This window comes from Astatotilapia calliptera, chromosome 20 (genome assembly GCF_964374335.1).
Source record: "Astatotilapia calliptera chromosome 20, fAstCal68.1, whole genome shotgun sequence".
NCBI lineage: Eukaryota > Metazoa > Chordata > Actinopteri > Cichliformes > Cichlidae > Astatotilapia > Astatotilapia calliptera.
The window spans coordinates 12,965,348-12,980,801 of record NC_137441.1 but is presented as its reverse complement, the minus strand read 5'-3'; the positions used below and the strand labels follow the sequence as shown (position 1 = coordinate 12,980,801).

General features: G+C 40.3%; 2 protein-coding genes across 5 annotated transcripts in view; both read left to right on the top strand.

Annotated features, from left to right (window-relative positions):
• nup210 (nucleoporin 210) overlaps positions 1-3,631 on the top strand; it is a 30,536-nt gene extending 26,905 nt beyond the window's left edge. For all 3 annotated transcript variants that reach the window (XR_013904010.1, XM_080294420.1, XM_080294419.1), the window contains 2 exons: positions 1,364-1,444; positions 2,379-3,631. Coding sequence is in view for 2 of the 3 variants with exons in the window: in XM_080294420.1 (XP_080150546.1) it covers positions 1,364-1,444; positions 2,379-2,482 (185 nt within the window). In the remaining variant the exon portion in view is untranslated. The remainder of the gene's footprint in view (positions 1-1,363; positions 1,445-2,378) is intronic.
• A 4,594-nt stretch (positions 3,632-8,225) lies between these two features.
• iqsec1a (IQ motif and Sec7 domain ArfGEF 1a) overlaps positions 8,226-15,454 on the top strand; it is an 89,850-nt gene continuing 82,621 nt past the window's right edge. For both annotated transcript variants that reach the window (XM_080294858.1, XM_080294865.1), the window contains exon 1: positions 8,226-8,934. In XM_080294858.1, the coding sequence (XP_080150984.1) occupies positions 8,675-8,934 (260 nt within the window). In that variant the 5' untranslated portion in view covers positions 8,226-8,674. The remainder of the gene's footprint in view (positions 8,935-15,454) is intronic.

Sequence of the window (15,454 nt, the reverse complement as noted above, 5' to 3'; positions counted from 1 at the left end):
CCAAACCATAAGTATTTGGACAGTTACTTTTTTAGGGAGTGGGAATCGATTTCTGTGCACATTCTCATGCACAAAAATACTACAAAATATGCATTTTAGTAGGTTTAAAAATTGCTGTTTGAATTGTAACCCATGTAAAAGACATCACAGGTACAAGTGCCAATTAAAATGTCATTGAGTATTTTGTGGAAAACTTTTGCACTCCTCGACTGTCTCAACTTACACTTTAATGCGTTTCTTTAGATCCACCCTCAGCTCCAGCTTGTTGTGGGGGTAACCCTGCTTGGAGTCAGCTCTTCATTTAGGTTGAGGCACATTGGAATGTTTTAATATTTACTGATGAATCAAAGCTATTCCAAGTGCTCAGCCTAGAAAGCTCTTAGGATGTTTCATCATTCAGCGATCCCAAAAGTACAGCCGAAGCAACCAATTAGTTTTGATTTGACTCAATCACTGCACACAGAATGCTCCTGTGCACCTCTACAGTCCTGTTGCCTCTGTCAGCCTTGAAATCAATAAGGCAACCATAACGGATGCACCACCTTCTCCGACAGATGAGGTGTCATGCTTTGAGTTTATCCCCCTTTTTTTCTTTTCCCCTTTTCTTCTACACTACAGTCTATCATTTTGAGGCAGGATCATTTTACCAACTAGGCTTTTCTATTTGTGAAGCTCGCCATCAGTTTGAGGGTATGGTCATGAAGTTGTACTATGACCACTGACAGGGAAACGGGTCATGATTACGTAGGTGTAGTCCAGTCTCTAAAATGATTTGTCCTTCCTGTGGAAGTCGCATCAATTCTCAAATATCAATCAACTTCGAGCCACAAGGGAGTCTTCTGTGAATGAGACAGAACCACAGCCCAAAGAACATTAACTAGGAAAATGTCCAAATACTTTTGAATAACTGTTTGTGCCCTGAGGGGTGCATCTCACATGAAACCCTTTCAATACTGACGTCTTCAACAAAATTAAAGTTGAGACTTTGCATCTTTTTAATGCGGTACTTCTTTGTCAAAATTAATTATGCTAAAAGCACAGAGCCTGAAGGAAAGTTACAGTACTCATTATCCAGACTGTGTACAAGCAAGGTTTTTCCACTGTTACTGGAACATCCATTAAAGCTATTAACATGTTTTGTATTTTAAAATTTTAAATCCTTCAAACACAAGCTGATGCATCAGTGTATTGCAGTGGTACAAGTTCTTTCACAGTGAAGTACTTCTTTAACTTGACAGTCAGTTATCAGTGGTGGTCATAATTTAAAGCACCTAAAGTTGTAATACTATGTTTTGTGGCTAAGAGTTTTTATATAGGAAGGTCAACAAACACTCATGTTTTTAAATGTATCCCCCCCGGGCAGTCCTCCACTCGGTGTTCACGCCAAGGGAACGAACTTATCATCCTGCTTTCATCCAGAGGACACCGTCGTCACCAGTCTCAGGTAGGGCAATGTCACTGTGACTTTACCCAAACAGCGATTTGTAAATAGATGAGAACATACATTCATGAGAATATACAGCTTGATCAAAAAGCTGACTGTGCCTAAAAAGCAGAAAGATATCGGATTTTAATTTGGCTACTGTCCCCTTCAAAGTAGCCCCCTTATGCAGCTTTACACAGCTCCCCACATTATCTGAAGTTGGCATCTTAGTGTGGACTATTGTTTGGGCTCTGGGTGATAGCTCTCTCTCTGATGGTATTTCTAACAATATATGAGGAAAAAATAATTTTCCAATGAACTGCTGTCACTGATGAGATGCGTCTTAATTTGTACTGTGAAATTATTGAAATGAGGTGCCATTGGCGGCAGCAGCAGTGCTATAGTGCAATAGTAGTAACTCAGAATAAGTGAAGTAGCCTAGGTAGTGTTTTCCCTGGAAATTTATTAGTATAAGACAACTAAACATGTTAGATTAACAACAGCTAAAGTGATTTTACAGTGTAACTCTTCCAGAAGTGCACAATATGTTCCAACTTGAGTCAAAGCTTTTTAACCAGTTGAGTAATTGATTACTTTTCAGTTGGACATGATCAGCTGTTAGTATTTCCCTCCCCCTTAGCCTGGTTGTACTGATGTCACCTCAACATGTTATAAAGATCATTTGGATGTGAACCTAAAGCATAAATTATTTATCATTCTACAGACTCATTTGTCTTGAAGGAAGCTGGAGTGTTGATATAAGATGTATGTGTTAGCGTGTCAAATTATGCTGGTTAAATGACATTTAAACTATGTAGTGTTTTCTAGATTGCTTTTATTTACTAATAACTTCTAACAGACTTCTTCCACTTGTGGTTTGTGTCACACAGAGTGGTTGTGCCATTTGGCTCTTGATGCCTTATTTACACTCTTTATTTAACATTTCTCTCTTCAGGTTTAGACTCACCATTATCAAATTCTTTCAACCGCACATTACCCGGAACCAGCCTGAACAGCAGCCCCAGGTACCGGCTCTATTCCCCAGACTACAAGTCCTGATGAAGCCGGCTGCTTAGTCTCTCCTCCTTAAAATGAAAACACCCCAGGCCATTAAAGTGTAGAGAATGTGCCTCTGTCCCTCAGGATGAATGCTGTGGGGAGGTGACAGCAAAATCTCAGTATCTTTGTTTTGAAATGTTGGTACAGATGCATAAATGAAACAATTTCTACCGTGGAAGATCAGTTAAAAGGCGATGCAAGATTATTATAGGGCTGTTTTCCAGTTTTCTTGTGTGTTTGCTTATGTGTGTGGAAGTAAATATAAATTATATGTGTGTGCACAATTCTACATATCCTGTATGTATTTTTGTGGTTTGCCATGAAAATAGCTTTTTATACAAAACCACTTCATTGACTGACACCCAGTGAGGAGCGCACTTAAAAACTTTTAGTTTATGCTCATAATTCTTTTTGTTTGCTTGGCTACTAAATTGAAGTGTAAAATGCAGTAACTCAGGATAAACCACATTCTCTTATAAGACAGAAATCAACTGTTAGTTTGAAAATATTTATTTTTTACGAGCAGATGTTGTTCTCTGTAATGTTGTAGTGTATACATTTTGAGGAAAAGTGCCGTCCACTGAATCCATCCACAAAGATAATGAACCCTTTAAATGTGCATATTACTGACCGTGAAAAGGTTGGACTACTTCTGTTTTAGGGCATTTTGGGGGGAGTTTGATTTTTCCCATTTTTCAATATTACTGATTTTCGAGCCACAATGCATCCAGCTTCTGTCTGATTCATTAATGTGAAACGGCAACGAAATGTGAACTGTCATTTAGTTTTTATCCCAGTGTTGCTTGATTGCAAAAAGCACTCAAATGTGACCAGGTCTCATTTCTGAAAATGTAATGCTTCTGTTTATTCCTACAGCCCATTTATCCTGAACAAGATTACTGTAGCATTGTTGAATTGCTTGAACATTTGATGTGTGATTTTTGTTTTAAATGCCATATTTTTGTATGTGAAGAAAAAAAAAATTAACGACCAGGAATTGTATTTATGCTAGCCATCTGGGTTTGTTTGTTTTTTTTCCAGATCCATGCCTTACTGTCACATCTGACCTGCATTTAGCACATGATGCAGTTATGAATTTGTGTGAATATACTCTCCTCTTTGCTGATTAAAGTTTTTACTTTTTCTGTTCACTGTTGTCAGAATTATTCATCAAAAACCTTTTGTGAATTTCTCTTCTTTCCACATGCTGTCAGTTTAGTATAATTGTGGCAGATGCAAAGACTTACAGAAAGCATTGTCTTCTTTGAATAATTCAAAATGCAGAAAACTAGAAACATCGATTCTGTCACTCACATTTGGCAATTTTGCAACTCGCTGTGGATTTCTGCATCGGCGTTTCATTAATGTGCTCATTAATACATTTTGTTTTCCTCTTTGTTGCTTTTTGATGACATGACGTTCTTATCCTTTTCAGTGTTGTTGAAGTTGCATATTTTTAACTTCTCAGTAAATTGTAAACTACTTGAACACGATTAGTTTTGCAAAACATCAATAGCAGTAGAAGGAAAGAAAGGCGGACGATTTTTGCATTAGCAACGGTTGACTTCCCACGTATCCAAAGGCCAGCACGCTCTATACACGCATTCGCCTTATTTCACACAAACAGACGGGGGGGGTGAGGTGGGGCGTCTTTCTCCTGGGCTCCCTCAGGACATGTAAAGGTCTGTGGCCACTGATCAAATATCTCCCATCTGTCTGTAACACTGCTCTGGGCTGCCGTGGTGGGACTCGGTCACCTGGCTTATTTGTATGCCCTCAGCAGCCGCCTGCATGTCAGCAAATGCAAACCCAAATAGGTGAGCAGAGCAGACCGTGCACCACAGGATTGTTTGTAAAGCAGCAGAACATCAGTCGTGGCACACATACACTACAATCCAAAAAGTAGCTCTTAGGGGTTTTCACTTTGTCGACATGTGCACTTTTTAGTAATTTACGACTTCATCTTATTTAGGACTGCAGCTAACGAGCCTGACAGCAGTTTTGATTAAATGCCTTGTGTAAGTAAATGCCTTGTAAATAAAAAAATGGTAAAATCATGATGATGTATAATAAGGAAAGGCACACAATTCTTACATTTAAGAACTGAAGGCACATTTCTGACATTGTGGATTATTGGACAGGGGGATGAAGGATGACATGCAAAGGGATGGAGAGACAGAGGAGGATGCTAGGGATAGGGTGAGATGGAAGCAGATGATCTTCTGTGGTGACCCCTAAAGGAAGCAACAGAAAGAAGAAGAAAAGATTATTTTTCTGATGCTCTGTTAATTAAATCATTTCAGCTCCAGTGTTGTTGTTAGGCTAGTCCCAGGGCTCAGTGGAAACCATATTGTGAGACATAAACCCTCACCAATGTAAACTGCTGCACAAGAAGAAGAATCCTGAGTGGGACTTATTCAGCTCCAGCTATAGTCTTTGCATTATTTCCCCCACGCTCCTTATTTCTCAAAGGGGGTGTTAGACAGACAAAGCCTCAACTCATGCCTGAGAGCTGTTTATGAGAAAGCTCAGGAACACCAGCTGCTGTGGCCACAACGGGGGCTCGTGGGTATGCTTAAGATGTTGGCTGCCTTAGAAAAAGGAAACATTTAACCGGTGTGTTGTGTTGTGTAAGCAAACCCACCAACCTTTGACTGCCTTGCCACTTCAATAACTGCTTTCAGGAGGCACTGGTAGCAGTTGTTATTTTGCTGTCTGCTTCAGTTAAAATTCATTGAGATTCAAAAGCGGCAGTGAACGTCTCTTAAATTACTCCCATCAACAGGTAGTTGCATGTGGCTGTACAGTATATTTATGACTTATTAAGGCAGTCTTCCGTGGATAAATGACACTCAATTTATTTTCGCCATTAAGGGACACAGGTTGTGGAAAAACTGCCTATCAGGCTGTTGTGTCTCGGGTGAAGCAAAACCGCCACTGTTCCAGATGTGTCACTGTGCTGGAGGTGGAGAGGATCAATGATGTGGTACTGAATGAGACCTGACAAGAATGATAAGGCAGCTCCCACATGTTTTCAAGACTGTGTGTGAAGATCTCTTTTAAAAGGGACGTCAGAGGCTGATGGACCTCATGACAGTATTGGTAGTTAATAGTCTTTTTTTTTTTCCATATCTGTATAATGGATGTAAATACATTGCCGATGCATTTCCTAAGCAACACTGCGGCAGTATGATGAGAGAAGTGCTGAAGTTCAATTTTCAGGATTCATATAAAATCACTCAGGCTAATCAACTCGCTCTGTATTATTACTGTTTTGAACTATTGCAGAAGCACCATTCAGAAAACTCCCCATTTGGTTCATGCATTTATGATTTTAATTATATATTTCGTGCAATATGAGATCAGTGAGTAAATCGCTCTAACACCTACTACGCTTTCTCTCGTGTGCCATTTCAGATCCATCACACAAATGCACATCTATATGAGGTGGTTGTCGGCTCAGTAGAGACTATTTTGTATTCTCTTGGAGGGAAAAAGGAAATGTTTTCCACTCTGCTGGTGAGATTATTGGGGTCTTTCTTTCATCGCAGCTGGTAAATGTTTTGTAGGGCTGAACCTAGAGGCTTCGGGTTGGGTTTGTTTAGGGGCAAATATACTGTATGAGCGATTTCAGAAAATAAATCTCACTGGCTGCCACCCACATTGGCAACGCCGTATGACTGGTCAGCCAGAGGAAGAAAGGAGCCAGCCCAAGAGCATAATACTGACAGACAGTGCGTATGTGGTTGCTGGCATTTGCTTATCCACAAAACAGGAGTTCCAGTACACTCAACTTGGAGTTGAAGGTATGGCTAATTGAGCTGTGTGGTTTGATAGTGTAATTGTGGACAAAGTTTAAAGGAATCAAATTTTTATGTTTGGGATTTTTGTGGGATTCTTTTTATCCCCACTTTCTGCCTTTAAAACACAGGGTCACTTGAAGAGAGGCTTCATCATTGCTGGATGGGCTTCAGTGACTTGCTAAAAGGCAATTTAATTTGTCTAAAAGACACTGGCTTGAGGGGACCTGTAAATGGATAGTAAAATGGCAGTTTTGGTGAGATACATTTTTACCTGAAGGCATTATGTGCCATCACAGAGAAATGCTTCAGAAGTAAGAAATAAAGCAAGGCATTGCGCAGCGCTGACATGTGACATTAGCCTGCGACATTCAGCTGTTAATAGCTGTATACGGTATATCCTTCTGGGTGGCATTTCAAGGCTCGTGCTGCTCTCCTTGGCCTCCTGCCATGTGGATAAGGAAGCCACAGGGAAAAACCTAATGTACTCCATCTGTACTGCATGTCCTTAAACTGCTTCCCACTGCTCCTGGTTTGAATGAATTTGCTGATGCTCTGTCTCCACATTAAAACAAGTTATCTCAGATGATCCAAGTGCAGCCGTCAGGTGGTGCAGCATAAAGGTAAAGCCCTCAGTTTCTTGGATGACGCACTCTCCATTTGCACTGTAACTGTATCCACGAACGCAGCATCTCAACTGGAGCTTTGAAAAATTGATCAAAAGAAAATGAGAGAAGGGAGTTATGAGAGAGTTGGAGCAGCAGAGTTTCTGACAACTAAAGTGTGAGTGTGCATGTTGCTTTGATTCTTTTTCTCTTAAAAAAAAAAATCCAGCAATGGGGGAATGGTTACAAGAGCAAACTGCCATCTTCCTCTCAGTTCCTATACACACGTGTTTGTAAAACCACATCCTGCAGAGTACCCATTGTGCTCAATTCCAACTCCCATTTTATTCTTGGACTCTTCTACAGTAGCTTTGCATACTGTTGATTTGCAGTTGAAAGTCATTTTTATTCATCTTCTTGCAGGGCATCAGTTTATTATCTGTGTGCATCAAGTTGATCTACCCTTTCCTCGTGCCTTAACCCAACTTTCTTCTGAGCCCTGAGACACCATATTAACAATATCCACACTTATTAACACCACAAGGAGCCAACAGTAGGAAAAAAACACTCCGAGGTAGGCTAGAGCCCAAGCTTTTGGTTCCTGGGGATAGCTTCCAGATATCTGCCCTCATTATTTGAAACTTTGATCATGCTTAATATGAGCATCTGCCATTAGAGCAGTATATATAGGACAGGAATCAGTTCTTAGACATCGACATCTAAAAGTCTGTGCTTTAAAAGCAGGATGTGACGAACAAATGAGGTGAAACTTAAGCATCGACCTCTGTCATCAGAGTCGGGTGCTGCAGTTTGCTCTTGGCCTTCTCTGGGACACCTCGTGTTTAATATACAGCCCCCTGTCCCAAATGCACAGAACACATCAGTCATTTCTGTTTCAAAAACTAATGTATGCTGCTGCTAACGCGATCATTAGAGGGGAATATAGCCTGCTGGAGAAAATGGCAATACACAAACAGCATAGTAAACAACTCTGCAGGGAAGACGCAGCAGCACTCTGTGTCTACCAGACTGTGTTACAGCGCAAAACACAGTCGCAACAAAGTTCTGCCTAATCAAAAATTGATCAAAATGCGTGCGGCTCTTTGCAATATGAATCCTTGTCGGAGAGAACAGACGATGCGTGTGTTGTCTGCCTGCCTGGAGAAGAGAAGAGGACGTGCACAGGAAATAGATCCGCTGAAATGGAAAAGGGTGGGAAAAATTAAGCTCCTGACAAACTCAACAGTCATTTACCCCCCTGCATTAGGCCAAAAGTAATTACAGCTGCCTGCGAGCGGTAGATTCATAAAACTTGAAAACCCCGCCCACTCCGTCAGCCAAGCGTCTGTTTACGAAAAGTCACGGGAACGGCATGGAGCGAGAGGGACCTAATAGAAAATGTCATACCGCGTTGCCAACAGGGGAATGAGCACACTTTAGAGAGCCAGCCGGGATCCTCACGGTGAAGTCTGTCACATGCGGGTGAATGATATGTTGAAGCCTGCTTGACATTCCCAGCCTTGATATGTGAGTAGTTTCTAGTTTCGTGGCAGTGGGACTTGGAAACGCGTGTAGCCGGGAGTATTTCTGATTCGGATTATTATCACCCTCATCGTTTTTTTGGTTTTTTGTTTGTTAAAAAAAACAAAACAAAACAATGACAAGGCGTAAAAGGCGCAACGCACTGAATTGTTGCGCCTAAACCCGAGCCTGGACTATAGAGGACCATCTCCCCGGCTTCTGCGCTACGACAGGGAACGCAGGAGAAAAACGGCAGTTGGAGCGACATGGAAAGCCCAACGGAGAACCCTACTAGGGCTGCGGAATATTTGAAGGAGCTTAATAAAATAATCGAGACGCAGCAGGAGTTGCTGGAGAGGCAGAGGGGGAGGATAGAGGAACTGGAGCAGCAAGTGTCCGACTTATGCTCGGAGAACGCCTGTCTGAAGGAGCAGTACCAGCGGCACCTGGCAACCTGCAGGCTGCTGCAGGGCAGCAACAGCCTCTCCACGCTGGGAGCCATAAAGGAGCACGCCACGCAGGAAAAGTAAGTCACAACGGCATCTTATGTTGTTTCTGTCAAAGTTAAATTAATGCCGTAGAGCTGCGTTTGCTCATTTAGTCTTTAAAAAAGTTCTAAATGTGAGTGAAGTAATTAATGCTAAACGAGAGCCAAAGTGCGCGGAGCCACATTCATGGCACACAGTTACACGGAGCTGCTGCTTTGGGAATCAACGGTCTCCTTTTATTAACGTCGCTGTTGCTGATGGGTTGGTGACCATACTAGCCATCATCGTTATGTGTCTGTTGGTCAAATAAACAGCAGATAAATCTTAAAAATTGCACAGCAATTGTCAGTTACACACTCAGAGGTCTGCAGATCTAGTGCAGATAACATGCTGTACACAAACATGATCATGGTTCTGTGCACTTGAGAAAACCCCCTTTTCTGGTTCTTTTGGATTAAAAATTAGAGTTTTAAACTTGCAGAATATCGTTTGAACTCATTTTAAAAGATCACTTGAAGGAGGGTTTCATGTGCGTAGACAAACACGTATCCTCCAAATATCCTTGATATGAGAAACCAGTAGTTGCAGTCTTTGGGAAACATCACACATATGCTACTTTGGATGAATCTGTTATGCAATAATAGTTTAGGACAGACCCAAAGGGTTAAGCCCCAGGCAGAGCAGAGGAGGTAGGATAGTTGTGGGGCATTTGTATTAGCAGTCTGTCTTACCCTCCCTGTACCATTTCTGTGTTGAATTTCACTCCCTGTTGGCTGTATCTCCAAAATGCTTGCAGACGTTTAACTCAGTTTTGACGCTCTGCAGGATCATGTGATTGTGCTTGACCTTCATCTCCAGGGGCATGTTAGTGTCATGAAGATCACTGGCAGCAAATCAATACTGATGACTCATGGACTGTATGTCTTTGCCAGCTGATAAAGCCAGACTCATGAGATTGGGACATTGTAACACTGACCTTTAGTGAGCCCCATCTATAAATCTCACGTGGGTATTCTAGCTGATTTCGCTGGGAAAAAGCCTGTCACCATCTCATTCTGTACTGTCAGTGTCTGAACACTATTTGAGTCCAGTTGTGGTAGACTGGCACAAAGGTTACAGAGGAGCCCCTGATTAACCCAGTGAACTTGATAAAATATGGCAGCTGTTAATAATGTAAAGTGGGGTTTATGGAGGATGCAGGATTAAAAATGCCACTTAAGTGCAGTGAGTAATTTAAGGAATGCAGATGCCTTAAGCAAGACTAATTCTAAGATCTGCAAAGGTCATTTTAGCAAAGAGAAGATGGGATTTAAATAGCATATGCTTGGAAATTAAACTGTCTAGTCATGCTTCCCCCCCCCCGTGTTACAAGGTCAGGGACAGTGGTAACAGTCGGCAAGAAAAATAGGCCCATATATTTCTACTGAGTAACTTGTTTCTCTGAGGAATTCCCACTTTGGGAGTGTTCTCCTGTTTCGCCATATCTGTGCATACCTCCATAAGGAGTGAGCAGCTTTCGTAAGGCTAGGAGATGTGCTGATACCACTTGGTGCTTTGGTATTACCCATGCCAAGAGACAGCAGTCCTTGTCTGTAGGTTAGATGAGCCACAGTTATGGTATGTATACACGCATATTGGTTTTTGTTTTTTTTGTTTTTAAATTGATCAAAGATCTACCAAAAGGTATCTACTTTTTCAAAAATTTACCTGCAAAATATTAAGATTGCGGTCAGCCTTACCTGTACTTTGTTTATAGAAAATTAGGATGTTGACATGCTTGTTAACACAAAGTATTTAGATGGCTTTTAGTTTAGCACATTAATCCTAGCCATGCAAAACTAACATCTAATTTGTAATGGGTTGGTTTTTGGTTTTTTTTGTTTTTTTTTGTATATGTCACCAATTATTGTACTAATATTCCCATCTTTTGACACATCTAAGCGCAGAGAGCGCTCATTTTGCTACTTGTATCTGCAGTTTCCTTTTCTATTTTTACCACCCAGCGCTTGTCATTGAGTCACAACAAATACTGGCCGATGAAAGGCAGCTGTAAGACTTGTATGATTACCCCCATTCTAGGCACACAACATTTCCACTCGTTTCTTTCTTCAGGAGGAGCTGCCTCCTATCTCAGAAACATGCATGCTGATGCCCCCTGTGATCACAATGAGCTTTTAAAACACTTCAGTGCAAATCAAACATCACATGCCCGAATATCAAAATTATCTGCAAACAGCAGATGATAATGTTGTTTAAACACACGCACGTCAGACCTTTTGGCTCTTTGTCCTGAAAATCATCCTTCGGATGAGGCAAAGCATGCCCCCGCCCCACCCCCATGTCAACGCAGTCTTTTGTCCTTTTTTTTCTTTTTTACATTATGCCGGGAATGTAGACAAAGCTTTCTTTGCTGTGTCAGGCATGTCCTCTTTCCTCTTACTGTGGTAGTTGTCATTCCGGTTACGTAATGAGGAAGTGACTAGCATTAAAAGTACAGTAAAAAGGAAAGCGAATACCTTACCAGAAAAACAAGTAATTCCCAAAACTAGGCCAGTTGTCTGTGTGAAAAGTCTCCTCTTGAGGAATAGATTGACCCTCTGATATTCTCCTTTATTTCTTGGAAATAAAGGAGAATATTAAGCATGAACTAACTAGAGCACCAACTCATGACTATATACTGGATATAAACTCCAAGAGATGCTTATTTTAACTTAGAATAACAGTCTGCCTGGTTTTTGTTTGAAGATGTCAAAAATCTGACTACATCTAAGTCTCACTAATTAATACCTTTTTTAAAAAATTGCTTTTATTTAACCAAAAGCAACGTTTTTAAACATTTCTCTATAGTAATTTAATATGACTGTCTGATCACCTTTTTTTTGTCACGAAGACAACGAGTGGTTTCGTTGAGTTTTGTCTTTCTCAGGAAGGCAAAGCCTGAAATTCAATGGTAGATAAACTTTTTTTTAAGATTATGATCACTACCTTTGTAAAACTCCACCCAGCCCCATGTGCATCATTGTTTTTACTTTTTTAAAATTGATTGCGAAGCATTACAGGCAACAACATGTTTTTGTCATGCACTGGTAAATGTTGACAGTTTGTCTCTGTACGTTTCAGACTAACTGGAAGAAAATGTCACTATAGGTGTTATGTATTAGACAGTTATTCAAATGAATGGATACTTGAAAAACTGGCACTTCATTTGCCTATTTAAGCATAAAATGTCATGCAACTTCCATCACAGAAAAATCGTGTTGATTTAAGTACTTGGGGAATGGAATTTATATGATTAGAGCTGCATGAAGTCAGTTTCTTAAAAATATTTAATAGTAATTTTCTGTGAGTCCAAAATATTAATCTGAACACTTACAGCCAACACTGTAAAAACCTAGCAATGGTTTTATTCATGGAGTGAACCAGAGATTTCCAGAATCCCCTCTGTGTAAAATGTTGACTTTAATATATTAGATTTGTTGTTATTTGTTCTTAAACAAGTGTAGTTAACACATATTTAACCAGATAAGGGCTCAATTGCATATTTTAAATGCAAAATTTCAGAAAACTGGATGTAATTAGTTGACTGGGATTTATAATGTTGTCTTTTCCCCAATTTACATGTGGTGTGATTCACCATGCTGTGGAAAGATGTTGGATATAGATATATGTTCCTGTGAGACTAGAAAAGTAACTGCTGAGCTCATGCTGTGTGTTAAACTTTTTATTAGGAAGGGGGGAAAAAGCATGGTGGGGGTTGGGGGCATGGTCACGTGATGCATTATGCCATTGTTTTGCTCATTTCTTTTCTTGAGATTAAAGCCATTACCTCTAACTCTTCCTGCTAAATGTACCAATATGTAGGGATGGGTATCGTTTAGGTTTTATCCGATACCGGTGCCAAATCGGTACTTTTGATACGGTGCAGGTGCTTAAACAGTGCTCGAATCGGTGCTTAAAGAATGGAGAACACAAACTTTGTCCAAAAACCTCTTTTGTTTTTATTTTTAGCAGTCTCTTTTTTTTCTGCAAAATGATAAGCACCATCCAGCCCCACGCACGGGGCGATCCGCGCTAACTCGCTAATGGAGATTTACCACACCCGCAGTAGATGTGCTTGAAGCACTTGTTGCAGGCTGCTAAGTTTGCATCTTTTGCTGTGAAGTACAGTCAGACTTTTGACCGCTTCGCCTTGGGCATTTTTAATCTGTAGCTCTGCTCTAAGAGAACGTACGTACCTGGGCCCACCTACTATCCTTGGAAAGGTTAAATTATTGGCTAGAATCCAAAGTGTATGACATCTCAGGAAAAAAACAAAACACCGAAATAAAGCACCGAAATGTGCGCTGGTTACTACCATTTATGTCAGAACCATTATGGCACCGGATACCCATCCCTACCAATATGTAGCGGATTTAGTGTTACTTCATTTTGCTCTCATTACACGTCAAAATATAGTTTTTAGTTCCTGATTGTCTGCTGCAGCCAGCATGCCTTTTTCTTGTTAGATAGTGATCTTGAATAGAGTCTGTGATGTTTGTTCATACTGTATATGGGAAGTGCTGAGCTATGCTGGCAGGTTCAATTGTTGCTGGCTGAAGATGACATCTGTAAGTCACTTCAAGAGGGCCATGAAGAGAGAAACAAAAACACAACCACTGTAAAACAGCTGTGGGACTACAAGTCAAAGAAAAGGGGAAAAAGTCTACTGAATGACGCATTACCTTGCTTACTGGTGTCTCTGGTTGGCTATAAACAGACGGGTTTTCCCTCTGTGTTGTTTTTACATTTTTTTTCTCTTTGTCCTCTTTTGGACACAACACAGAGAGAGCAGGAAATATGATGTGAAACTGATAGTGGAACCTGTGGTGAAGAGTCAACCTATTTATCAGTGAACTCTACAGAAAAGGTTCTTGTAACGTTGTCAGTCAGGTTCTCAGGATGGACAGCCACTGCCAAGGTATATATATATAAAAAAAATCTTCCCAGTTTGCACAGACCCTGTTATTTTATAAACTTGTCCACCTGGGTGACTACATAGTGGCTTAGAAAGACTAACAGAATAGGAATTATTCCCAGTCAGTGTCGGTGTGTGGCATTCAGGTGAGAGTTAACAGTCACATACATATTATGTTACTTCTGGCTCTATGGTTGCCTGCCTTGTCAGCCCTTTAGTTCAACAGTATTTATGCTGACCATATAGTTTCTTTCCTAATGGAGTTTGTTTTTAACAGCCCTCTATAGTTTCTTGTATTCCTTGTACTCACAGTGGAATTAAGTTACACGTATTTCAAGACAGCGTTGCAAGTTTTCGCTGCACGCATTAATGATAAGTGGTTACATGTGCAGTTATGTTGAGACTGTGGCAGCTTTTCGGCCACGTGTCCCAGGTCAGTCTCAGAAGCAAAACAATTACAGCCACAAATTAAACCTTTAATGAAACCTTTTCAGTGTTTGCGAAAAAATGTTTTTCCATGCGTGATGCAGTAGAAGCTGCTGTTTTAATCAGAGTGGATCCACTGTGATCCGAATAGGTCCTCTGGGGTTTGGGGGTAGAATACTGTTTGCTATTACTTTCATTTCTTATCTCTGAGCTGGTGGATGCGTCTGCCAGGCCACATTTAGCATTCAGACTTTGTCCCAGGCCCAGATAGCCAACCGAGTGTAAACAAAATTTGTGATGCTGATGTGATTGCTGGTGTGATAACTTCAACTGTAGATGACAAACAGCTGATATGTCATTTCTGAAACTCTTCTTCTTTTTTTTTTTCACTCAGCCTTTGAGTTTTTAGTTTTCCAAAGTGTATTAAAGAGATATTTGAATGTAGATGTTTTGGTTATTCTATGTTTGGAAATCTGATGTAATTATGCACTGAAACAACAGTGGAAAATTCCGAGTCATGTTAGAGATTTGAGTTCAGCAACTGTGGGAGAAGACTTTGTTAATAAATTTTATTTTTTTTTTAATTCCAGGCAGTCTTTGAAAATGAAGAGCATAAAGAAGCATATGTGCTCTTGAGTGATCAATTATTAATCAATAACACAAGAAATTATTTCAAACACCAGTGCTCGAACAAGACTTCTGAATGCTGGTGAATGAGCAGCAAAGCTCTTGAGTTGCTGATGATGTGCAGTGCTAGGCTTGGTTACTTGCCAAGACACAGACTGCATAGTTTCTGTAGGGCTGTGAGAACAAGAAGAACATTTTTAGGCAGGCAGTGCATTTTCAGTATATGTTTTATAGATTCATTTACTGTCATTTCATATATTCAGCAGCTGGTAAACTGTGCTTTGGAGCAAATGTTTGACAGTTAAAGCAGTTGGATATTTCATTTTCTTTTTAAAATGCATTTGAGATTTGGCTTTTCTTTAATAAATGTTCAACAACAAAATCTGAACCATTCCTATCTTGTAAAAAATGGAGTCCCAGACAGTTTGACTAACCAGAGTCACTATTTTATGACTCCTCTTGGTTGCACTTATCAAACACGGTAACGTGAGCATAAGAAACAATGAATGAGAGAGGTAAATAACTCAAGTGACACATTTATTGAACTTAAA